General features: G+C 43.2%; 1 protein-coding gene across 2 annotated transcripts in view; it reads left to right on the plus strand.

The window, feature by feature from the left end:
- The window catches only part of LOC126108127 (immunoglobulin domain-containing protein oig-4-like), a 75722-nt gene extending 59785 nt beyond the window's left edge, over positions 1 to 15937 (plus strand). For both annotated transcript variants that reach the window (XM_049913378.1, XM_049913379.1), the window contains exon 4: positions 15389 to 15937. In XM_049913378.1, coding sequence (XP_049769335.1) covers positions 15389 to 15547 — 159 coding nt within the window. In that variant the 3' untranslated portion in view covers positions 15548 to 15937. The remainder of the gene's footprint in view (positions 1 to 15388) is intronic.
- The last annotated feature ends 9383 nt before the right edge of the window (positions 15938 to 25320 follow it).

The following is a 25320-nucleotide window of genomic DNA, read 5'->3' on the forward strand; positions in this document are numbered from 1 at the left end:
ACTTACGAAGGGAATCTGTCTTTACTAGCGATATGACAACATTCAAAATTTATAGGACAAATGCCGGACAAATCTACGGCGTCCCGAGATCACGTGACCATTGGGGCAACGTATGTTGACAACACAAAATCAATTCTGCGCTTCTAAATGCTCACTCCAGAAATATTTTTACTCTATGGTTTAAATATGTGAAGTTGCACAACAAGAGAGATCAGTTGTTACATTCAAATTATCAAAGCATTGTTGCCAGTACTAAACTTTGGTCAGTTGTTTGGTGTGGATGCTGTTCATGTATCTATCGCATTTTATGGACTATAAGACGCGCTTTTTTCTGCAAAAAAATGGCTCCAAAATTCAGGTGCAACGTTTACTCGATTTTAGTGTAGACATATGCTGTGTTTGATTTAAAATTCCCGCCAGTCTCAAAAATGACCATATATTCGATGCTGCGGGAAACCTATCTCTATCTGGCAACACTGGATTCAACTTTAGCAGCAGCGCAGCGATGCGACGAACGTGAGTTGCGCGGATTCGCAAGCTCGCTAACACCATCTCCCTCCCTCCCTGCCGCGACAAACCAAGCACACTGTCCAGCCTGTGATGCGTCATTGCAGTCTACCGTGCCAGTGAACTCGAATGGAATTTATGTTATCTGTAACAGTGCAATGTTTTTGTTAGTAGCTAGTTTCGTAATCGGAAAAAAATAAGAGGTATGCATATTATGGAAGCTATAAATTGAAAGTAATACCATACGCAGCAGAACATGGAAACAGAGCACTTGAGCGGCATTTCGGCCTTCCAACACCAGAGAAAAGCACCCACGATTGGCAGGCTAGTAAAGAACAACTGAAAAAAAAATGAGGAAGACTAAATATGCAAAAAGACGACTGAATGCAAAATGGCCAAAACTAGAAGATGATGTACTGAAATGGAGTCAAGGAAACCGTCAAAATGGCATTGGAATTAATACAAAAATGATTCAAATACACTCTCGTAAGCTAGGGCTACAGTAGAACTTAACAGACTTTAAGGTTGGAGTTGGTTGGTGCTACAGCTTTATCAAATGGATCAAAATATCTCAGAAAATATCACAAGAACATAAGAGAAAATATTATCTTTCCATCGCTTTATCTACATCTACATCTACGTGATTACTCTGCTATTCACAATAAAGTGCATGGCAGAGGGTTCAGTGAACCACCTTCAAGCTGTCTCTCTACCGTTCCACTCTCGAACGGCACGCGGGAAAAACGAGCGCTTAAATTTTTCTGTGCGAGCCCTGATTTCTCTTATTTCATCGTGATGGTCATTTCTCCCTGTGTAGGAGGGTGACAACAGAATGTTTTCGCAGTCGGAGGAGAAAACTGGTGATTGAAATTTCATGAGAGGATCCCGTCGCAACGAAAAACGCGTTTGTTTTAATGATTGCCACTCCAATTCACGTATCGTGTCTGTGACACTATCTCCTCTACATCGTGATAATACAGAACTAGCTGACCTTCTCTGTACTTCTTTCGATGTCATCCGTCAGTCCCACCTGATGCGGAACCCACACCGCACAGCAGTACTCCAGAATAGGGTGGACAAGCGTGGTGTAAGCAGTCACTTTAGTAGACCTGTAGCACCTTCTAAGTGTTCTGCCAATGAATCGCAGTCTTTGGTTTGCTTTACCCACAAAATTGTCTATGTGATCGTTCCAATTTAGGGCGTTTGTAATTGTGATCCCTAAGTATTTAGTTGAACTTACAGCCTTGAGATTTGTATGACTTATCGGGTAATCGAAATTTAGTGGATTTCTTTTGGTACTCATGTGAATAACCTCACACTTTTCTTTATTCAGGGTCAATTGCCACTTTTCGCACCATACAGATATCTTATCTACATCATTTTGCAAGTTGTTTTGATCATCTGATGACTTTACAAGACGTAAATGACGGCATCATCTGTAAACAATCTAAGACGGCTACTGAGATTTTCTGCTATGTCGTTAATATTGATCAGGAACAATAGAGGGCCTATAACACTTCCTTGGGGAACGCCGGATATACTCGATGACTTTCCGTCTACTACTACGGACTGTGACCTTTCTGACAGGAAATCACGAGTCCAGTCGCACAACTGAGGCGATATGCCGTAGGCACGCAGTTTGATTAGAAGACGCTTGTGAGGAACGGTGTCGAAAGCCTATCTGAAAATATGGAATCAATTTGACATCCCCTGTAGATAGCACGCATTACTTCATGAATATAAAGAGCTAGTTGTGTTTCACAAGAACGATATTTTATGAATCCGTGCTGACTATGTGTCAATATATAATTTTCTTCGAGGCAATTCATAATGCTCGAACACAGTATATGTTCCAAAATCCTACAGCAAATCGACGTTAGTGATATGCGCCTGTAATTCAGCGGATTACTCCTACTTCCCTTTTTCGGTATTGGTGTAACTCGAGCAATTTTCCAGTATTTAGGTGCGGATCTTTTGTGAGCGAGCGGTTGTGTATAATTGCTAAATATGGAGCTATTGTATCAGCATACTCTGAGAGGAACCTGACTGGTATACAGTCTGGATCAGAAGCCTTGCCTTTATTAAGTGATTTAAGCTGCTTTGTGACGCCGAGGATATTTATTTCTATGTTTCTCATCTTGGCAGTTGTTCTTGATTGGAATTCACGAATATTTACTTCGTCTTCTTTGGTGAAGAAGTTTCGGAAAACCGTGTTTAATAACTCTGCTTTGGTGGCACTGTCATCAGTGACTTCACCGTTGTTATCGCGCAGTGAAGGTACTGATTACGTCTTGCCACTGGTGTGCTTTACGTATGACCAGAATCTCTTTGGGTTTTCTGCCAGATTTCGAGACAGATTTTCGTTGTGGAAAATTTTAAAAAGCATCTCGCATTGGAGTACGCGCTATATTTCGAACTTCTGTAAAACTTTGCCAGTCTTGGGGATTTTCGGTTCTTTTAAATTTGACATGCTTTTTTCGCTGCTTCTGCAACAGCGATCTGACCCGTTTTCTGTACCATCACTTATTAATTTATGTGCTATATATCCCTCAATTTCCGGCGACACTCTTTGAAACCATTTCACATCTTTTCTACATGACCAGATCGGAAGGAGTGAAGACTATTTCTTAAAAGGCGTTAAGAGCATTTTTATCAGCTTTTTTAACAGATGTACTTTTAGTTTCTTTTTGATGGTTGTGGGTGTTAGGGTATTCAGCCTAGCAGCAACTGCCTTGTGGCCGCTAATGCCTGTATTCGCCACGACACTCCCTATTTGTCCAGGATTATTTGTTGCTAAGAGGTGAAGTATGCTTTCCCACCAGCTGCATTTCATCTATCCTTTCCCAACACCGTTAGATTGTTTGAAAAAATTTCGGCTGAACTTATTTCCGGCTTTAGCCAGCTTTCTGTACCTATAACTGAGCTTCAGTGTTTTCTATTCGGGATCGGAGCTCTTGTTCTTTCCCACCACAGCTAGGACAATTTACAACTACAATAACGTTCGTTTCTACAACTACCTTCCTTTGTTTCACCTGTCCCGTTTTAAACGGACTCCCTTTCTCTGGTTTCCTGAGACCCTCTAACCTAAAAAAAAACCGCCCAGTCCCTTCCACACAGCCCCCGCTACCCGTGTAGCCGCCTCCTGACCTAGTCAGCGGAACCCGGAAACCCACCACCCGATGGCGCAAGTCGTGGAATCTGCTGCCTACACGGTCATAGAACCGCCTGAGCCTCTGATTCAGACCCTCCACTCGGTTCTGCACCAAAGCTCGTGGTCATAACGTTCTGGCTGGTTAGTGTACTTAAATGTACACAACGGTTTTTATAAATACGCTAGCAAACCTGAAATCGCTTCGCTACTACGTATACGTATGGTAATTGGATATAGGTCCAAAACTGCTTCTCTCCCCCTCTCTCTTTTTCCATCTCTTCCTTCCCTACCAACGGTCAGGAATACAGTGTTAGACAAAAAAAGAAAACAAAACGGAATCTAGTTGTGTATACATTTTTTTCACGTCCAATTATGTATATTAAGAAGGAATATATGTGGGAGATGCGTTTTGTCTAATGGTTTAAATGCCCTGCTAACATAGTTACAACTGAATGCGAGAAGTAAAACAAAAGCGCTCATTTGCACAGCACAGTATATCATTTTCTTTCTCATAGTTGGTTTTAACAGGAAAGCTGTATGTAGTTCTTTACAAAATACACAACCTACGTGCGTACGAATGTGGATTATAGCAGTAAAATTTGAAGTAAATCGGCAGAGAAGCTCTTTATTTTATATACTGGGTGATCAAAAAGTCAGCAAAAATTTGAAAACTGAATAAATCACGGAATAATGTAGATAGAGAGGTACAGATTGGCCCACATGCTTGGAATGACATGGGGTTTTATTGGAACCAAAAAAATACAAAAGTCCAAAAAATGTCCGACAGATGGTGCTTCATCTGATCAGAATGGCAATAATTAGCGTAACAAAGTAAGACAAAGCAAAGATGATGTTCTTTACAGGAAATGCTCAATATGTCCACCATCATTCCTCAACAATAGCTGTACTCGAGGAATAATGTTGTGAACAGCACTGTAAAGCATGTCCGGAGTTACGGTGAGGCATTGGCGTCGGATGTTGTCTTTCAGCATCCCTAGAGATGTCGGTCGATCACGGTACACTTGCGACTTCAGGTAACCACAAAGCCAATAATCGCTCGGACTGAGGTCTGGGGACCTGGGAGGCAAAGCATGACGAAAGTGGCGGCTGAGCACACGATCATCACCAAACGACGCGCGCAAGAGATCTTTCACGCGTCTAGCAATATGGGGTGTAGCGCCATCCTGCATGAACATCGTACGTTCCAGCAGGTGTTTATCAGACAGGCTGGGGATGATGCGATTCTGTAACATATCGGCGTACCTCTCACCCGTCACGGTAGCAGTTTTGCTGTCCGACGGCATCTGTCGGACATTTTGTGAACGTTGTTTTTTTTTTTTTTTTGTTCTAATAAAATCCCATGTCATTCCAAGCATCTGTGTCAATTTTTACCTCTCTATCTACATTATTTCGTGGTTTATTAAGTTTTCGAATTTATACTGACTTTTTGATCACCCAGCATATACTCTAATGTATGAAGTCTGCTTCCATCCGAACGGTTCTGATGAGTGCATCTTGTAAAATTGGAAGTAAGCCGGTCAAGAACTTTACCATAATTTTGCTGACAATGTTTTCGTTTAAAACCTGCTGAAAACATTCAGTAGCCAAGATCGCATAAGTGTTACTTTACTTAAAACATCAGTTTTCGACAGACTTTGCAGTCGACTTCTGGTCATGAAGAAATCTTCTTGTTATGAAACGTGTTCATTTTACGCCGGGTCCCACGCTAAGTTGTTGTTGTTGTTGTTGTTGTGGTCTTCAGTCCTGAGACTGGTTTGATGCAGCTCTCCATGCTACTCTATCCTGTGCAAGCTTCTTCATCTACCAGTAACTACTGCAACCTACATCCTTCTGAATCTGCTTAGTGTATTCATCTCTTGGTCTCCCCCTACGATTTTTACCCTCCACGCTGCCCTCCAATACTAAATTGGTGATCCCTTGATGCCTCAGAACATGTCCTACCAACCGATCCCTTCTTCTGGTCAAGTTGTGCCACAAACTTCTCTTCTCCCCAATCTTATTCAATACTTCCTCATTAGTTATGTGATCTACCCATCTAATGTTCAGCATTCTTCTGTAGCACCACATTTCGAAAGCTTCTATTCTCTTCTTGTCCAAACTATTTACCGTCCATGTTATCATGCCGATAAAGATCGGCCCATTATAAAAGGGTTGTGCATGTGCTGGTTTTTATCGACATGACACACAAAAATCAGCACATTATAAAAGCGTCGTGCATGTACAGGTGCTTATCGACATGAGAACCGGGCGTGAGGTCCAGAGTATAATGTACACGTTTCAAAACAAAAAGTTTCTTTTTAAGACCTGATGATGACAAGGAAGTCTGTCGAAATCGGTTGTTCTAAATAAGCATATATTTATGCGATCTTAGCTGTTGAATGTTTTTTAGCAATTAGCTCTTTCAGTCTACTCGGAATGAGAAGATTGGATTGAGTTTTCCTTCTACATACTAGGGCTATTCGGCAACTAAGTGCCAATTATCAGAATTAGACATGATTGTCTTAATGGGATTTCCGCGATCGTTCATTAAATAAAAATATGGCATTTCAGTCTTTGATCGCAATATTTTTTTTTAGCGATCAAAGACTGAAATGCCATTTTTTTTAAGTTCCGATTCATCGCGAAATCGCAATCACTTTGAAAATCAGAAATATTTTATCTGCAACACTTAGCTACAGCTTCCAGCCACTGCTCTAAATAGTCACCACTCCGACTTAGACATTTGTCGTAGCGTTGTACCGACTTTTCAATACCCTCGTCATAGAAGGAAACCGCCAATTCTCTACGCTCGTCTATAGCTCGTTGTCTGTGCGAAAATGTTGTCTTCATAGCCAGTCGTTAATGTGAGCACAGATGAAATACAGAGAGAGCCAATTACGGGCTGTAGTACGGCTGATCAAACACTTCACATCGAAAACGTCGCAGGAGCATTTTCATTGCTCCTGCCGATTGCGACCGAGAATTGAACGGCTTACTTCAATAGTGGTTCAAGTCCATTTATCTTCATTCTGAGATACAGAGTCCTAAAGTTAAATATATACTTCAATATTTCTGGTATCTCAACTGCAGATTTTTCAGCCAAAAATGGACTTGTACCACAATTGAAATAAGCCCTTCAATTGTCACGAAGTAGGAACCGTATGGCAGTTCTGTAATGCGGGCTGCATAACATCAGGCGGAATCTCTCCCCAGGGCCTCATACTTGGCGGGAGAGACAATTTTCTACGCGTCTTTGTGTGCTCACCATCCGCTCAGACCTGAAAAAAGCAAAGTGGTGCAACTGGCAGGCATACTGTCGAACACATATGTGCAAAGCTCTATTAGATTTTCACAGTCGTTTCCATTTCATAAACGATCGGTACTTACTTTCCGAATATCCCTCGGATTACATACACTACTGGCCATTAAAATCGGTGCACCACGAAGATGACGTGCTACAGACGCGAAATTTAACCGACAGGAAGAAGATGCTGAGATATGCAAATGATTAGCTTTTCAGAGCATCCACATAAGGGTGGTGCCGGTGGCGACACCTACAACGTGCTGACATGAGGAAAGGTTCCAACGGATTTCTCATACACAAACAGCAGTTGACCGGCGTTTCCAGGTGAAACGTTGTTGTGATGCCTCGTGCAAGGAGGAGAGATGCGTACCATCACGTTTCCGACTTTGATAAAGGTCGGATTGTAGCCCATCGCGATTGCGGTTTACCGTATCGCGACATTGTTGCTCGCGTTGGTCGAGATCCGATGACTGTTAGCAGAATATGGAATCGGTGGGTTCAGGAGGGTAATACGGAACGCCGTGCTGGATCCAACGGCCTCGTATCACTAGCAGTCGAGATGACGGGCATCTTATCCGCACGGCTGTAACGGTTCGTGCAGTCACGTCTCGATCCATGAGTCAACAGATGGGGACGTTTGTAAGACGACAACCATCTGCACGAACAGTTCGACGACGTTTGCAGCAGCACGGACTATCAGGTCGGAGACCGTGGCTGCGGTTACCCTTGACGCTGCATCACAGACAGGAGCGCCCGCGATGGTGTACTCGACGACGAACCTGGGTGCACGAATGGCATAACGTCATTTTTTCAGATGAATCCAGCTTCTGTTTACAGCATCACGATGGTCGCATCCGTGTTTGGCGACATCGCGGTGAACGCACATTGGAAGCGTGTATTCGTCATCGCCATACTGCCGTATCACCCGGCGTGATGGTATGGGGTGCCATCGGTTAAACGTCTCGGTTACCTCTGGTTCGTATTGACGGCACTTTGAACAGTGGACGTTACATTTCAGATGTGTTACGACCCGTGGCTCTACCCTTCATTCGATCCCTGCGAAACCCTACATTTCAGCAGGATAATGCACGAACGCATGTTGCAGGTCCTGTACGGGCCTTTCTGGATACAGGAAATGTTCGGCTGCTGCCCTGGCCAGCACATTCTCCAGATCTCTCACCAACTGAAAACGTCTGGTCAATGGTGGCCGAGCAACTGGCTCGTCACAGTACGCCAGTCACTACTCTTGATGAACTGTGGTATCTTGTTGAAGCTGTTTGGGCAGCTGTACCTGTACACGCCATCCGAGCTCTGTCTGACTCAATGCCCAGGCGTATCGAGGCCGTTATTACGGCCAGAGGTGGTTGTTCTGGGTACTGATTTCTCAGTATCTATGCACTCAAATTGCGTGAAAATATAATCACATGTCAGTTATAGTATAATGTATTTGTCCAATGAATAGACGTTTATCATCTGCATTTCTTCTTGGTGTAACAATTTTAATGGCCAGTAGTGTATATTTAAATGAAGTGTATTTATAACTGACTGTTAATTATAGTGTCATGCAAAACAACTGAAGTAAATTAGTCGTGAACTTCTCGAGAGTTTTGGTAGCAACGTTAAACACTGACTTGTCGTTATACAGGGTTAGTCACCTAACGTTACCGCTGGATGTATTTCGTAAACCACATCAAATACTGACGAATCGATTCCACAGACCGAACGTGAGGAGAGGGGTAGTGTAATTGCTTAATACAAACCATAAAAAAATGCACGGAAGTATGTTTTTTAACACAAATCTACGTTTTTTTAAATGGAACCCCGTTAGTTTTGTTAGCACATCTGAACATATAAACAAATCCGTAATCAGTGAATCAGTGCCGTTTGTTGCATTGTAAAATGTTAATTACATCCGGAGATATTGTAACCTAAAGTTGACGCTTGAGTACCACTCCTCCGCTGTTCGGTCGTGTGTATCGGAGAGCACCGAATTACGTAGGGATCCAAAGGGAACGGTGATGGTCCTTAGGTACAGAAGAGAGTGGAACAGCACATTACGTCCACATGCTAACACCTTTTTATTGGTCTTTTTCACTGACGCACATGTACATTACTATGAGGGGTGAGGTAAACGTACACACGTGGTTTCCGTTTTCAATTACGAAGTGGAATAGAGTGTGTCCCACTGGAAACGCGTCGACGTATGTGGTATCAGCATGATGGTGCACCTGCACATTTCGCAATTAACACTAGGCTGACCCTTGACAGGGTGTTGGACGGGCGTTTCATAGGACGTGGAGGACGCATGAACTGGCCAGCCCGTTCTCCTGATCTTACACCTCTTGACATCTTTCTGTGGGGTACGTTAAAGGAGAATGTGTAGCGTGATGTGCCTACAACCCCAGAGGATATGAAACAAAGTATTGTGGCAGCCTGCGGCGACATTACAGCAGATGTACTGCGGCGTGTACGACATTCATTACGCCAGAGATTGCAATTGTGTGCAGCAATTGAACATTGAACATCTATTGGCCTGACATGTCGGGACACACTCTATTCCACTCCGTAATTGAAAACGGAAGCCACGTGTGTACGTGTACCTCACCCCTCATGGTAATGTAGATGTGCGTCAGTGTAAAAGACCAATAAAAAGGTGTTAGCATATGGACCGAATGTGCTGTTCCAGTCTCTTCTGTACCTAAGGACCATCACCGTTCCCTTTGGATCCCTACGTAATTCGGTGCTCTCCGATACACACGATCGAATAGCGGAGGAGTGGTACTCAAGCGTCAACTTTAGGTTACAATATCTCCGGATGTAATTAACATTTTACACTGCAACAAACGGCACTGATTACGTATTTGTTTATATGTTCAGATGTGCTAACAAAACTAACGGGGTTCCATTTTAAAAAAACGTAGATTTGTATTAAAAAAACATACTTCCGTGCATTTTTTTATGGTTTGTATTAACAAATTACACTAGCCCCTCTCCTCACGTTCGGTCTGTGGAATCGATTCGTCAGTATTTGATGTGGTTTACGAAATACATCCAGCGGTAACGTTAGGTGACTAACCCTGTATATGAGGGCTATTCATAATGTAGGGAACGTTTCCGTTTGACGCCGCTAAGTGCGCGCAGATCGCGTATATTTTGACGCGTGTGTTCTCGGCAGCTCAGTCGGCGTCCTCCCGTGACAGCGGGAACGTCTCCTTGCGTTGGTTTTTTCGATATTCGAATATTCGAATTTGAAATGTGCGCCGCAATCGAAAATCCCGCCAGTTATGAGGTGCGGTCTGTGATAAGGTTTTTGCTGGCAAAAAAATCTAAAACCTATGTATATTTATCGTGAATTGTGCGAAGTGTACGGAAACAACGTAATGAGGGAATGTTCCGTCCGGAAATGTTGCATTCGGTTTAAAAATGGCCGAACCAACGCCCGAAAATTTTTGACTAACTATGTTGTCGCTAAAGTTGATGAAACGATTCGTGGAAACCGTCGCTGCACAATAACGGTGCTTACGTTTACTTTTCCACAAGTGTGACAGAGTTTGTTGTTTGAAATTGTCACTGAAAAGCTAGGCTACCACAAATTTTGTGCACAGTGGGTGCCCAAAATGGTTACAGAGCACCGAAAAGAATAGCGAATAGGGACAACGTTGACGTTTCTGTAGGACTACCACAAACATGGTGATTCATTACTGGATCGAATCGTACCCGGTGACGAGACTTTGGTGAAACGCGTCAATTGTGAGACGAAGAACTCACACAAGACCCCCCCCCAGAAACCAAGAAAATGTCTGCAAACCTTTTCAGAAGGGAAGTCAATGGCGACAGTGTTTTGGGATAGGCAAGGTGTGCTTCTTATTGATTTTCTCGAACGTGGAGCAGCCATAAATTCTGCCCGGTACTGTCAAACTTTGCACGGCGTTAGAAGAGCAGTTCAAAACAAACGGTGAGGAAAGTTGACGTCCAAAATTTTGTTTTTGCACGTCAATGCCCGACCTCACACGGCAAACCGCACTAAAGAACTCCTTAATTCATTCAAATGGGAAATTTTCCCTCATCCACCCTACAGCCCCGACCTTTAGCAGGCGACTTCCACTTGTTGTTTCCCAAGATCGAGACCTGGCTTGCAGGGCCGGCCTTAGCCATCCAGGTGCCCCGGGCGAGTCGTCCAGTTGGCGCCCTTTATTGTATAAATAGCGAACCTGGCAGTGCTTTGCAACACGGTATTGGACTGTTTTCTAGAAATCGTCTTAAGTGGTTAATGGCGTCATCTTATGATCATAACATGGTTTTTTCCATCGTAAATTTGAGTATTTAATTTTTTAAAATGGAAATGAAATCCAAATAATCTGGAAGCCCGCTAAGACGCTCCATGTGAGTCTTGTGTAGCCTGTGACGTCAGTCCAGCATGCTGCTGTCGCTGCCGTAACAGTCAGTATAGCAGTGATATATTGTTTGGGCATTCACGTTTTGGGAAATTGTCTAAAAATATTGCGTAGTACTGCACTGTACATCTACAAAAACTCCAGAAAATTGTTTTTGCGTGTTCCAAACAAAGAAAAGATGCGTAAAATGTGGTTGAAACAGGCTCGTATATCCCAAATATTTCTTTTATTTTCTGAAGCACCCCCGTACTAAAGCGAACAAAACAAAACAAAAATTATTCAAATTGGTCAAGCCATTTCTTTGTTTTGGTGAGACTAACACACAACAATTGATTTTTATATATAGGAGGTAATATGTATAACGAAAAAACACTAATTTTGAATTGGGTACCATATTTTTATTGAATTTAATATAACTGTAAGCCATAAACCTATATTTTCTGTCAGTCATCTGAACACAAAACATATTACGCCTAATGAAAAACAATTATAAACAACTAAAATTTTACTTTTCTCTCTTTTCTGTCGGCAAAGTCTCTGATCAGATTAGCAAAGTCGAGGTTTTCTGCAACTTCATTTTCAATGGACAGTGAGGCCAAAGTGGTTAGTCTTGTTTGAGACATTGTAGACCGCAAGTACGTTTTTATCAACTTCAGTTTGGAAAAACTGCGTTCGCCGCTTGCGACAGTCACTGGTATTGTTAGCAAAATACGTAACGTTATCCAGATATTGGGATATAACTCTTGAAGATTATGTTTTTTTATGAAGTTTAAGGCTTCAATAGGCGTTGCCTGGCTGTCTTCGAGATAGTGTTGCAGGCCTAAAATTTCGTCGCACAGCAAATTTCCATCAATATCTGACTTCATGTTGACAGTTAACTTTTCTTGTAATTTAGAACAGCATTGTATTAGTTCTTCTTTATTTTGATTTTTTTTAATGTCAAACAAGAAACTCCACGTCGCAGAAAATTCTTGCATCTGTTCAAATCTTTCTTTCATGGATATGTGCACGGTGTCCAACAGTGCATTGAAAAACTCTACTTTAAACTTCTTTTTTGGGTCAGTTATTTGATCATCAACAGCCTCTTCACCCGGCCTGCGTTTAATACGTCTTAATCGCATTTGTGTTTTAAATGACGGCTGCGTATCAAGATCCGAAGCCAGTTCAGTTGCTGTTACAATTGCTTGTTCGAAACCTGTTTGTCTATATGTTTCCAAATAAGAGCAACATTTGTCAAGGATTCCCATAAACTCGACAAAGTTGACTGTGGGTGACTGACTTGCTTTACTCTCAACGTTAATTTGAAACAGAACATCATACCATGTCACGAGAGAAACAATGAAGCTGAAGTCTTTTAATTGTCCTCCTAGTGTTGTCGCTTCGTGTGACACCGTAGCATCGCTTTGTTCAGTAGCATCGGCCAAGGAAACCAAAGCGTCATGCATTTCGCATAATTGATAACGAACCGCTTTGACGCTATCAATTCGAGCTTCCCAGCGTGTGTCACTTACATTTTTCAGGGTGTATATCTTCAAATGGTCGGTCAAAATTTTCCATCTATTTACCGATCCAGCAAATAGATTAAACATTTTTTGTAACATTCCGAACAGTGTCACGGATTCATCGCGCATTCGTGAGATTAGCGACTTAATGTTGAATGAGACTGAATAATATTTTAGTTTCGCGAAATGGGTGATTGTAAATTGTAATTTTTTTTTTTTACATGCGTTTAGTACGTGGCGCCCCTTGGGCCCCGGCGCCCTGGGCGACCGCCCGGGTCGCCCCACCCTAAAGCCGGCGCTGCTGGCTTGCAACGCAGCGCTTTGAGGACGACGCAGAACTCAAGGCGGACGTGACTCACTGACTGAAGCCTCAAGCTGAAGAATTTTACGACGAAGGTCTTTCAAATGTTGTCCACCACTATGATAAGCGCCTCAATGTGTTTGGTGACTAAGTGGAAAAGTAGTATGTCAGTCCCCCAATCAGATGTATACAGGGTGGTCCATTGATCGTGACCGGGCCAAATATCTCAGGAAATGAGCGTCAAACGAAAAAACTACAAATAACGAAACTTGTCTAGCATGAAGGGGGAAACCAGATGGCGCTATGGTTGGCCCGCTAGATGGCGCTGCCATAGGTCAAACGAATATCAGTGTTTCAGTTGGACCACTTTTTTCACTTTGTGGTAGATGGCGCTGTAGTAGTCACAAACATATGACACAATTTTATACGAACAGTTGGTAACAGGTAAGTTTTTTAAATTAAAATACAGAACGTAGGTACGTTTGAAAATTTCATTTCGGTTGTTCCAGTGTGATACATGTACTTCTGTGAACTTATCATTTCTGAGAACGCATGCTGTTACAGCGTGATTACCTGTAAATACCACATTAATGCAATAAATGCTCAAAATGATGTCCGTCAACCTCAATGCATTTGGCAATACGTGTAACGACATGCCTCTCAACAGCGAGTAGTTCGCCTTTCGTAATGTTCGCACATGCATTCACAATGCGCTGACGCATGTTTCAGGCGTTGTCGGTGGATCACGATAGCAAATATCCTCCAACTTTCCCCACAGAAAGAAATCCGGGGACGTCAGATCAGGTGAACGTGCGGGCCACGGTATGGTGCTTCGACGACCAATCCAACTGTCATGAAATATGCTATTCAATACCGCTTCAACCGCACGCGAGCTATGTGTCGGACATCCATCCTGTTGGAAGTACATCACCATTCTGTCGTGCAGTGAAACATCTTCTAGTATCATCGATAGAACATTACGTAGGAAATCAGCATACATTGCACCATTTAGATTGCCATCGATAAGATGGGGGCCAATTATCCTTCCTTCCATAACGCCGCACCATACATTAACCCGCCAAGGTCGCTGATGTTCCACTTGTCGCAGCCATCGTGGATTTTCCGTTGCCCAATAGTGCATATTATGCCGGTTTACGTTACCGCTGTTGGTGAATGACGCTTCGTCGCTAAATAGAACGTGTGCAAAAAATCTGTCATCGTCCCGTAATTTCCCTTGTGCCCAGTGGCAGAACTGTACACGTCGTTCAAAGTCGTCGCCATTCAATTCCTGGTGCATAGAAATATGGTACGAGTGCAATCGATGTTGATGTAGCATTCTCAACAGCGACGTTTTTGAGATTACCGATTCTCGCGCAGTTTGTCTGCTACTGATGTGCGGATTAGCCGCGACAGCAGCTAAAACACCTACTTGCGCATCGTCATTTGTTGCAGGTCGTGGTTGACGTTTCACATGTGGCTGAACACTTCCTGTTTCCTTAAGTAACTTAACTATCCGGCGAACGGTCCGGACACTTGGATGTCGTCGTCCAGGATACCGAGCAGCATACATAGCACACGCCCGTTGGGCATTTTGATCACAATAGCCATACATCAACACGATATCGACCTCTTCCGCAATTGGTAAACGGTCCATTTTAACACGGGCAATGTATCACGAAGCAAATACCGTCCACACTGGTGGAATGTTACGTGATACCACGTACTTATACGTTTGTGACTGTTACAGCGCCATCTATCACAAAGCGAGAAAAGTGGTCCAACTAAAACATTCATATTTCTTTACGAACTATAGGAATAGGTAATAAAATATGGGGGTTCCTATTAAAAAAAAAAGTAGTTGATATCCGTTTGAGCTATGGCAGCGCCATCTAGCAGGCCAACCATAACGCCATCTGGTTTGCCGCTTCAAGCTAGACGAGTTTCGTTCTTTGTAGTTTTTTCGTTTGGCGCTTATTTCGTGAGATATTTGGCCCGGTCACTATCAATGGACGACCATGTGTAATAAAATGTATTTCCTGTCCTTAGTTTTTTTTAATGCGGAAACGTTCGCTACTTTCTGAATAGCTGTCATAGTACCGGGGACAGACACCAGCTGTCTAGCTACTCAAAAAGTACGGCCAGCCTCGGAAGAACTGGGTTGGGTTTTTTGGGTTGAGGAATTTCTGGACCCGGTGACTAACAGTGTTGTGGCTGGGCGTGTTGTTGCAGGTGCACGAGTGGCCCACAGGGAACGACACGATGAAGTCCAAGATGGAGATCGACCCCGCGACACAGAAGGACGCCGGCTACTACGAGTGTCAGGCGGACAACCAGTACTCCGTGGACAGGAGGGGCTTCCGCACCGACTACGTCATCTACACCTACTAGTCTGCGAGGTTGGCAGCACTGGGCGCCACCCGCTGGGGGGCGTGGCCGCCGCCGTGATGTCGCGCTGTGGCGGGACCAGAGACCTGTACTGCGCAGACACGCCGCCTCGCCTGTCAGACAACCCGCTGCTGTGCACAGACGTCACTCGCCCACTAAACTACGACTCTCAGTGTTTCGCAAAAGTCTAAAGCCGTGTGTGCTGCATACTGGACGACCAACCTCAAACTGGAGACTCTGTCAAACGAGAGACACACATGCAGGAAATGAACAGCTATTATCTTCGAAGAGGGGCAGTTAATTAATGGTGAAGTAAATGTATATTTTTCTCGTAAGTGTACAGTTGTAATTTATGTGTAAATAGGACAAATAAAAACACTCAGTTAAAAAGAACGTGTGTTTTAAAGAATGTCCACAAGCTTAATACAGCGGTGTATTTCAGTTCATTTTCGCAACCAGTGTGTACACTATAGCGCAATGGAGGCACAGGAAGTAAGATAAATAAAGAGTAAACCTTTTTGCTACAAAAACTAAATGTATTTCAAAAATTAGTTGCCACCTGTTTTTACATGTCTCGTACAACAAGCTTTTAATTTCTGAATTCCATCATAAAGATAAGACACAATCACATGTTTATGACACAGTCATAACCGGTTTCGGCCATACAATGACCATCTTAAGATTATAAAGGCAGCATACGCTGGACACAGGTTCATGCGTTGTCAAAAGTTTTGGCAATGCATGAACCTGTGTCCAATGCAGGCCGCCTTTAGAATCTGAAGATACAGAATATATGGCCGAAACCGGTTATGACTGTGTCATAAACATGTGATTGCGTTTTAAATAAACAAAAAAAATACAAAAGAATCAATCACGCACTCCATAGACAAAATGTCGTTTTTTCCTAAATAAAGATAAGGTTTGGCCAAAGTGAAAAACATATTTATCCTCAACTAGTTTTATGCAGAAACCAAATCACGTGCTCTGCGTTTGATGGGACTATATATATATCATTCTGATCTGCAGTTCTATTTCTATAGCGTTTTAAGACTGGCATTTCAGTAAAAACACACACACACACACACACACACATATATATATATATATATATATATATATATTTATTTACTGAATGACCCTCATATATATATATATATATATATATATATATATATATATATATATATATATAGGGTCACTCAGTAAAGACACAAATTGGTCTGGAGAATAAAGCGTTTAGTTTTACAAAACAATACTATTTCTGCTTTTCAATTAATCCCCTTGAACCTTTATGCACTTGTTCCCATGGGATACAAGCTATTTTATTCCGGCTACAAAGAAGTTGATGTTTGAGCCAATTTCCCACAAACTTTTTCACATCCCCATTATCTTGGAACCTCTTCCCACGTAATGCCTCCTTCAGGGCAGCATACAAATGGAAAACGCTAGGTCCTAAAGTAGGACTGTAAGGGGGATGAGGCAGTACTTCCCTGCTCATTTTGGCCTCGGTTTCAGGGTTTAGTTGAGCAATATGAGGACGTGCGTTATCTTGCTGGAGATCACACCTCTACTCTGAGATCCAAGACGTCTCTCTCTCATAGCTGGTTTCTCTTTGTTTAAAAGCAAATCTGAGTAGTATTGACTATTCATTGGACGCTGCTCTTCGAGATAATCACAGAAAACTGGACCCTCAGCATGCCGAAACAGCGTCTACATGACTTTTCCTGCTGACGCTCGGGTTTTGAATTTTTTCTTGACAGGTGAGTTGCTCTTCCACTCTGTACTTTGTCTTTTTGATTCTGGCTCATAATAGTGAACTCAAGTTAAAATTTTGTTGAGGAAGGGCTCACTTTCTCTTTCGTAACGTTCCTTTAGCTTTATGCGCATTCCCAACCTTGTTTTCTTGTGTAGCTGCGTCATCTCTTTTGGGACCCATCTTGCACATATTTCGCGGTACTTCACCTTGTTACAGATAACGTCATGGACTGTACCAGTACTAAAATGAACCTTATCAACTATCATGTCCACAGCCTCATGGCTGTCAGCACAAGTAATGTTATCAGTTCGACTTTTAAGTGAGGGAGTTGAAACTGCAACTGGTCGGCCAGAACGGTGTTCGTCAGTCACTGAACTGCTCCACCCACTTGTAAAAATGGCCATCTTGAAATGTATTTTTGAGGTTATAAACAAAACAATATCGACACATCAGGTGATTAGGGCTCATCCCAGTGATGCCAACTTCAAGCCACAAAAGTACCAAACTTGTCCTACAAACAGTTTTTTACCCCCAGACCAGTTTGTCTCTTTAATTACTGAATGACCCTCGTACAAATGTACATGTTCCAACTTCTTTTCTTGGCTGGCTGCATCGTAACTGCTGTGATCGCGACGGGCGTGGCTCTAAATACCCGCTAGGTGGAGGTAGACTCCTCCTGAACGGCTGCACGCCACAGTGGTGGATACAGCAAAAGGTTTGCGGCAGGAGCGACCTCTATTGCCGATTTACACGCCCTCTGTACTTTGGTCCAGGGCACGCGACGGCCCTTTGCAGGTCGTGCTGCGTAGGGCAGAGCTGTTACGTCATGTAGCCGCAGGGGCTGAGCAGGCAACCAGCCCGACGGCTATGTGTTGCAGTGTAGCGTGGCGCCTGAAGGTTTTTGCGACACGGGGCAACATTGTTAATTCTGGTACATTACGACGATATAACGAAAACTTCTCACGGTTGGGATTCACAGTCATATAATATTTCTTAAAAGACATCATAGTCCCCGTTGACTGTTGTTGTTGTGGTCTTCAGTCCTGAGACTGGTTTGATGCAGCTCTCCATGCTACTCTATCCTGTGCAAGCTTCTTCATCTCCCAGTACGTACTGCAGCCTACATCCTTCTGAATCTGCTTAGTGTATTCATCTCTTGGTCTCCGTCTACTATTTTTACCCTCAACGCTACCCTCCAGTACTAAATTGGTGATCCCTTGATGCCTCAGGACATGTCCTACCAACCGGTCCCTTCTTCTAGTCAAGTTGTGCCACAAATTTCTCTTCTCGCCAATTCTATTCAATACCTCCTCATTAGTTATGTGTTCTACCCATCTAATCTTCAGCATTCTTCTGTAGCACCACATTTCGAAAGCTATTCTCTTCTCTTCCAAACTATTTATTGTCCATGTTTCACTTCCATACATGGGTACACTCCATACAAATACTTTCAGAAACGACTTCCTGACACTTAAACCTATACTCGATGTTAACAAATTTCTCTTCTTCAGAAACGCTTGCCGTTGACAGTCTACATTTTATATCCTCTCTACTTCGACCATCATCAGTTATTTTGCTCCCCAATTAGCAAAAATCCTTTACTACTTTAAGAGTCTCATTTCCTAATCTAATTCCCTCAGCATCACCCGACTTAATTCGACTACATTCCATTATCCTCGTTTTGCTTTTGTTGATGTTCATCTTATATCCTCCCTTCAAGACACTGTCCATTCCATTCAACTGCTCTTGCAAGTCCTTTGCTGTCTTTGACAGAATCACAATGTCATCGGCGAACCTTAAAGTTTTTATTTCCTCTCCGTGGATTTTACTATCCATACAGTAAAGCTGCATGCCCTCGGGAAAAATTACGGCCGTAGTTTCTCCTTGCTTTCAGCCGTTCACAGTACCAGCACAGCAAGGCCGTTTTGGTTAGTGTTACAAGGCCAGATCAGTCAATCATCCAGACTGTTGCCCCTGCAACTACTGAAAAGGCTGCTGCCCCTCTTCAGGAACCACACGTTTGTCTGGCCTCTCTACAGATACCCCTCCGCTGTGGTTGCACCTACGGTACGGCCATCTGTATTGCTGAGGCACGCAAGCCTCCCCACCAACGGCAAGGTCTATGGTTCATGGGGGGCCGTTAACTGTATAAAATATTTATTGTTACCTTCGCAATTTCGGCCTTATGGCCATTTTCAAATAACACTGCAAAGTTACATTCTGTCAGAAGATCGAACTACCTGACATGAGCACATGTCGTCGTCAAAATGCAGCCATCGTTCTAATAATCTATCACACATACTCCAAGAGTATGTGTGATAGATTATTAGAATGATGGTAACAGTGACGGTGCAGTACATATTTAACAACGTACTCGGATGTAATAAGTGTCATACTCATCGGATCTTGTGGGACTCTCAGTCAAAAGACTGCATTTTGACGACGACATGTTCTCATGTCAGGTAGTTTTATATTCTGACAGAATGTAACTTCGCAGTGTTAATTGAAAATGGCCATAAGGCCGAAATTGCAATAGTAACAATAAATATTTTATACAGTTAACGGCGATTATGGTTTCTTTTAAGAAATACAGGGCTATTACAAATGATTGAAGCGATTTCATAAATTCACCGTAGCTCCATTCATTGACATATGGTCACGACACACTACAGATTCGTAGAAAAACTCATAAAGTTTTGTTCGGCTGAAGCCGCACTTCAGGTTTCTGCCGCCAGAGCGCTCGAGAGCGCAGTGAGACAAAATGGCGACAGGAGCCGAGAAAGCGTATGTCGTGCTTGAAATGCACTCACATCAGTCAGTCATAACAGTGCAACGACACTTCAGGACCAAGTTCAACAAAGATCCACCAACTGCTAACTCCATTCGGCGATGGTATGTGCAGTTTAAAGCTTCTGGATGCCTCTGTTAGGGGAAATCAACGGGTCGGCCTGCAGTGAGCGAAAAAACGGTTGAACGCGTGCGGGCAAGTTTCACGCGTAGCCCGCGGAAGTCGACGAATAAAGCAAGCAGGGAGCTAAACGTACCACAGCCGACGGTTTGGAAAATCTTACGGAAAAGGCTAAAGCAGAAGCCTTACCGTTTACAACTGCTACAAGCCCTAACACCCGAGGACAAAGTCAAACGCTTTGAATTTTCGGCGCGGTTGCAACAGCTCATGGAAGAGGATGCGTTCAGTGCAAAACTTGTTTTCAGTGATGAAGCAACATTTTTTCTTAATGGTGAAGTGAGCAGACACAATGTGCGAATCTGGGCGGTAGAGAATCCTCACGCATTCGTGCAGCATATTCGCAATTCACCAAATGTTAACGTGTTTTGTGCAATGTCACGGTTTAAAGTTTACGGATCCTTTTTCTTCTGCGAAAAAAACGTTACAGGACACGTGTATCTGGACATGCTGGAAAATTGGCTCATGCCACAACTGGAGACCGACAGCGCCGACTTCATCTTTCAACAGGATGGTGCTCCACCACACTTCCATCGTGATGTTCGGCATTTCTTAAACAGGAGATTGGAAAACCGATGGATCGGTCGTGGTGGAGATCATGATCAGCAATTCATGTCACGGCCTCCACGCTCTCCCGACTTAACCTCATGCGATTTCTTTCTGTGGGGGTATGTGAAAGATTCAGTGTTTAAACCTTCTCTACCAAGAAACGTGCCAGAACTGCGAGCTCGCATCAACTATGCTTTCGAACTCATTGATGGGTACATGCTGCGCCGAGTGTGGGAGGAACTTGATTATCGGCTTGATGTCTGCCGAATCACTAAAGGGGCACATATCGAACATTTGTGAATGCCTAAAAAAGCTTTTTGAGTTTTTGTATGTGTGTGCAAAGCATTGTGAAAATATCTCAAATAATAAAGTTATTGTAGAGCTGTGAAATCGCTTCAATCATTTGTAATAACCCTGTATAACGAAAACTTACATATTTGGGAAACTTGAGCACAACATTATTTTTTCCAACAAAAATGAACATTCTTGTGCGGTGTCGTCTGAAGAACGAGGTCCCTTGTCGAAGATGGTACATCACGACAGCAGAGTGCGTACAGCGACAGTAAAAGAATCCATTGCGTCATTCCTGTGGACATGGATTGTTTTCAAGTTGAGTATTTCAGATTGTTCAAGGTTTAATAAGGTGATCTAATATTTTCTGTATGGTACAGTATCTACTCGACTTCCTCCACAATTAAATCAAGGCTTTCGGGGATTGACACAAGAGCCAATGAGAATGTCTCAAGTATTTTTTCGCCCTGATAGAGTTTAATTTTTATGTACTGTGATTTTTTACCCAAATTTTCATGAGACACATTCATTAAACAGTTAGGTCTAAAAAACAATAATTTTCTACTAAATCAAAGTAATTATTTCAGTTACTAACATTTACACATGTCTTCACTCAGGAATTTCCTTTTTTTAGTTCAAGAAGTTATTTTCTACATTATAGCTATACTACTAAACAGTAAACGCAGTGCATAATCCCATTAGCAGCTTGCCCGACTGCCTGTCTAACAGCATCGAGGAGAAGAAAATTTTGATTTTCAGTATTTCACATAAAGACTGTACGAATGTTGTTATAACTTACTCAAATAAGCGTTCTGCTCAAGGTTTAGCGTAATAAGGTAAGTAACACAATCAGAAACAATTTGTGTGTGTGTGTGTGTGTCTGGAGGTAGCATATCTCATGGCGCACAAATTACCCAGAATTTCGTCATCTGTATTTGCGAAAGAGAACAGTTAGTAATTTTGGACAAACGTTATACATAATTTGATCCCTTTCCCAGAATTTTTCTCCCTCATACAGTTGAGGTCAAATATTTAACATGTGAACTAATTTGTAATGCATCAGAGGTCTGAAGCTGCTTAATATATGGTACTTCGATTCTGTGAAGAATCAGGGGTGTAGATAAATTTCTGGTACATTACTAAAGAATCTCGTTATTTTCATGTCAGTATTCTACACCATTCAAAACGATCATTTCTGTACGAAAAAAAGTCCATTGAATAACTGATACATAGTCCACCTTTGAATATTGTAAATAATGCTGAATAAGAGCAGCTTCAGTCACAGTTCCAAAATAATAACTCGAATCCCTTAAATAATAATGGAAAAACTGCTAGAGCCCATCTTCAGGGAAGGTCAGTTTGGATTCCACACAAATGTAAGAACACGCAGGACAAAACTGATTCTATGACTTATCTTAGAAGATAGCTTAAGGAAAGGCAAACCTACGTTTATATCACTTGTAGACTTAGAGAAACATTTTGGCTATGTTGTCTGGCACACTGTCTTTCAAATTCTAAATGTAGCAGAGGTAAATTGCAGGGATTAAAGGGCTATTTACGACTTGTACAGAAGCCAGATGGCAATTATAAGAGTCAATGGGGAAGAAAGGGAAGCAGTGGTTGAGAAGACAGTGAGACAGGGTTGTAGCCTATCGCCAATGTTACTCAATCTGTATACTGAGCAAGGAAGCAAGTAAAGTAAACAAAAGAAAAATTCGGAGTATGAATTAAAATCCAGAGAGAAGAAATAAAAGCCTTGAGGTTTGCTGATGCCACTGTTATTCTGTTAGAGGCAACAAAGAATATCGGTTGATCGGAATGCATAGTGTCTTGAAAGGAGGGTATAAGATGGACATTAACGAAAGCAAAAGAAGGATAATGGAATGTAGTCGAATTAAATCAGGTAATGGCAAGGGAACTAGGTTAGGAAGTGAGACAGATACAGTGTGGATGAGCTTTTGTATTTGGGCCGGAAAATAACTATTGGTGGCCAAAGTAGAGACGCAGCAACAAGCAAAATGTTTATGAAGAAGAGAAATTTGTTAATATCGAACATAGATTTAAGCGTCAGGAAGTCTTTCCTGAAAGTATTTGTACGAAGATTAGCTATGTATGGAAGTGAAACATGGAAGGTAAACAGGCTAGAAAAGAGGAGAATAGAAACTTTCGAAAATGAGCAGCAGAATAATGCTGAGGATTAGTGGGGTAAACCATGTAAGTAATGAGGAGTTACTGAATAGAATTGGGGAGAAGAGAAATTTGTGGCACAACCTGACTAAAAGAAGGGATTGGTTGGTAGGGCACATTCTGAGGCATCCAGGTATCACCAATTTAGGACTGGAGGAAAGTGTGTGGAGTTAAAATCCTAGAGGGAGACCAAGAGATGAATACACTAAGCAGATTCAGAAGGTTGCAGTAGTTATCCGGAAACGAAGAGGCTCACACACGATAGAGTAGCATGGAGAGATGCATCAAACCAGTAATTGGACTGAAGACCACAACAACAACAACAACAACAACAAGAACACAACAACAAAAACAGGAGTAAATTGCACCATGTAATAATGGAAATCACAATACAGTGTATCAAGTAATACTGTAAATAGGCTGTTTAGGTTTTTATGTTGGTAACGCCACGTAGCACTCTGTATGAAAATCACTGATTGTGCTGTGTGCAGTCTGTGGCTGGTTTGCATTGTTGGAATAGTCGCTATTGTAGTGTTGGGCAGTTGGATGTGAACAGCGCGTAGCGATGGGCAGTTGGAGGTAAGCCGCCAGCAGTGGTGGATGTGGGGAGAGAGATGGCGGAGTTTTGAGAGCGGATGTTCTGGACGTGTGTCCATAAGAGAAAGTAAATTTGTAAGACTGGATGTCATGAACTGATATATATATATATATATATATATATATATATATATATATATATATATATATATATATATACTCCTCGTGAATTCATTGTCCCAGGAAGGGGAAACTTTATTGACACATTCCTGGGGTCAGATACATCACATGATCACACTGACAGAACCACAGGCACATAGACACAGGCAACAGAGCATGCACAATGTCGGCACTAGTACAGTGTATATCCACCTTTCGCAGCAATGCAGGCTGCTATTCTCCCATGGAGACGATCGTAGAGATGCTGGATGTAGTCCTGTGGAACGGCTTGCCATGCCATTTCCACCTGGCGCCTCAGTTGGACCAGCGTTCGTGCTGGACGTGCAGACCGCGTGAGACGACGCTTCATCCAGTCCCAAACATGCTCAATGGGGGACAGATCCGGAGATCTTGCTGGCCAGGGTAGTTGACTTACACCTTCTAGAGCACGTTGGGTGGCACGGGATACATGCGGACGTGCATTGTCCTGTTGGAACAGCAAGTTCCCTTGCCGGTCTAGGAATGGTAGACCGATGGGTTCGATGACGGTTTGGATGTACTGTGCACTATTCAGTGTCACCTCGACGATCACCAGTGGTGTACGGCCAGTGTAGGAGATCGCTCCCCACACCATGATGCCGGGTGAAGGCCCTGTGTGCCTCGGTCGTATGCAGTCCTGATTGTGGCGCTCACCTGCACGGCGCCAAACTCGCATACGACCATCATTGGCACCAAGGCAGAAGCGACTCTCATCGCTGAAGACGACACGTCTCTATTCGTCCCTCCATTCACGCCTGTCGCGACACCACTGGAGGCGGGCTGCACGATGTTGGGGCGTGAGCGGAAGACGGCCTAACGGTGTGCGGGACCGTAGCCCAGCTTCACGGAGACGGTTGCGAATGGTGCTCGCCGATACCCCAGGAGCAACAGTGTCCCTAATTTGCTGGGAAGTGGCGGTGCGGTCCCCTACGGCACTGCGTAGGATCCTACGGTCTTGGCGTGCATCCGTGCGTCGCTGCGGTCCGGTCCCAGGTCGACGGGCACGTGCACCTTCCACCGACCACTGGCGACAACATCGATGTACTGTGGAGACCTCACGCCCCACGTGTTGAGCAATTCGGCGGTACGTCCACCCGGCCTCCCGCATGCCCACTATACGCCCTCGCTCAAAGTCCGTCAACTGCACATACGGTTCACGTCCACGCTGTCGCGGCATGCTACCAGTGTTAAAGACTGCGATGGAGCTCCGTATGCCACGGCAAACTGGCTGACACTGACGGCGGCGGTGCACAAATGCTGCGCAGCTAGCGCCATTCGACGGCCAACACCGCG

This window comes from Schistocerca cancellata, chromosome 11, assembly GCF_023864275.1.
Source record: "Schistocerca cancellata isolate TAMUIC-IGC-003103 chromosome 11, iqSchCanc2.1, whole genome shotgun sequence".
Classification (NCBI taxonomy): Eukaryota; Metazoa; Arthropoda; class Insecta; order Orthoptera; family Acrididae; genus Schistocerca; species Schistocerca cancellata.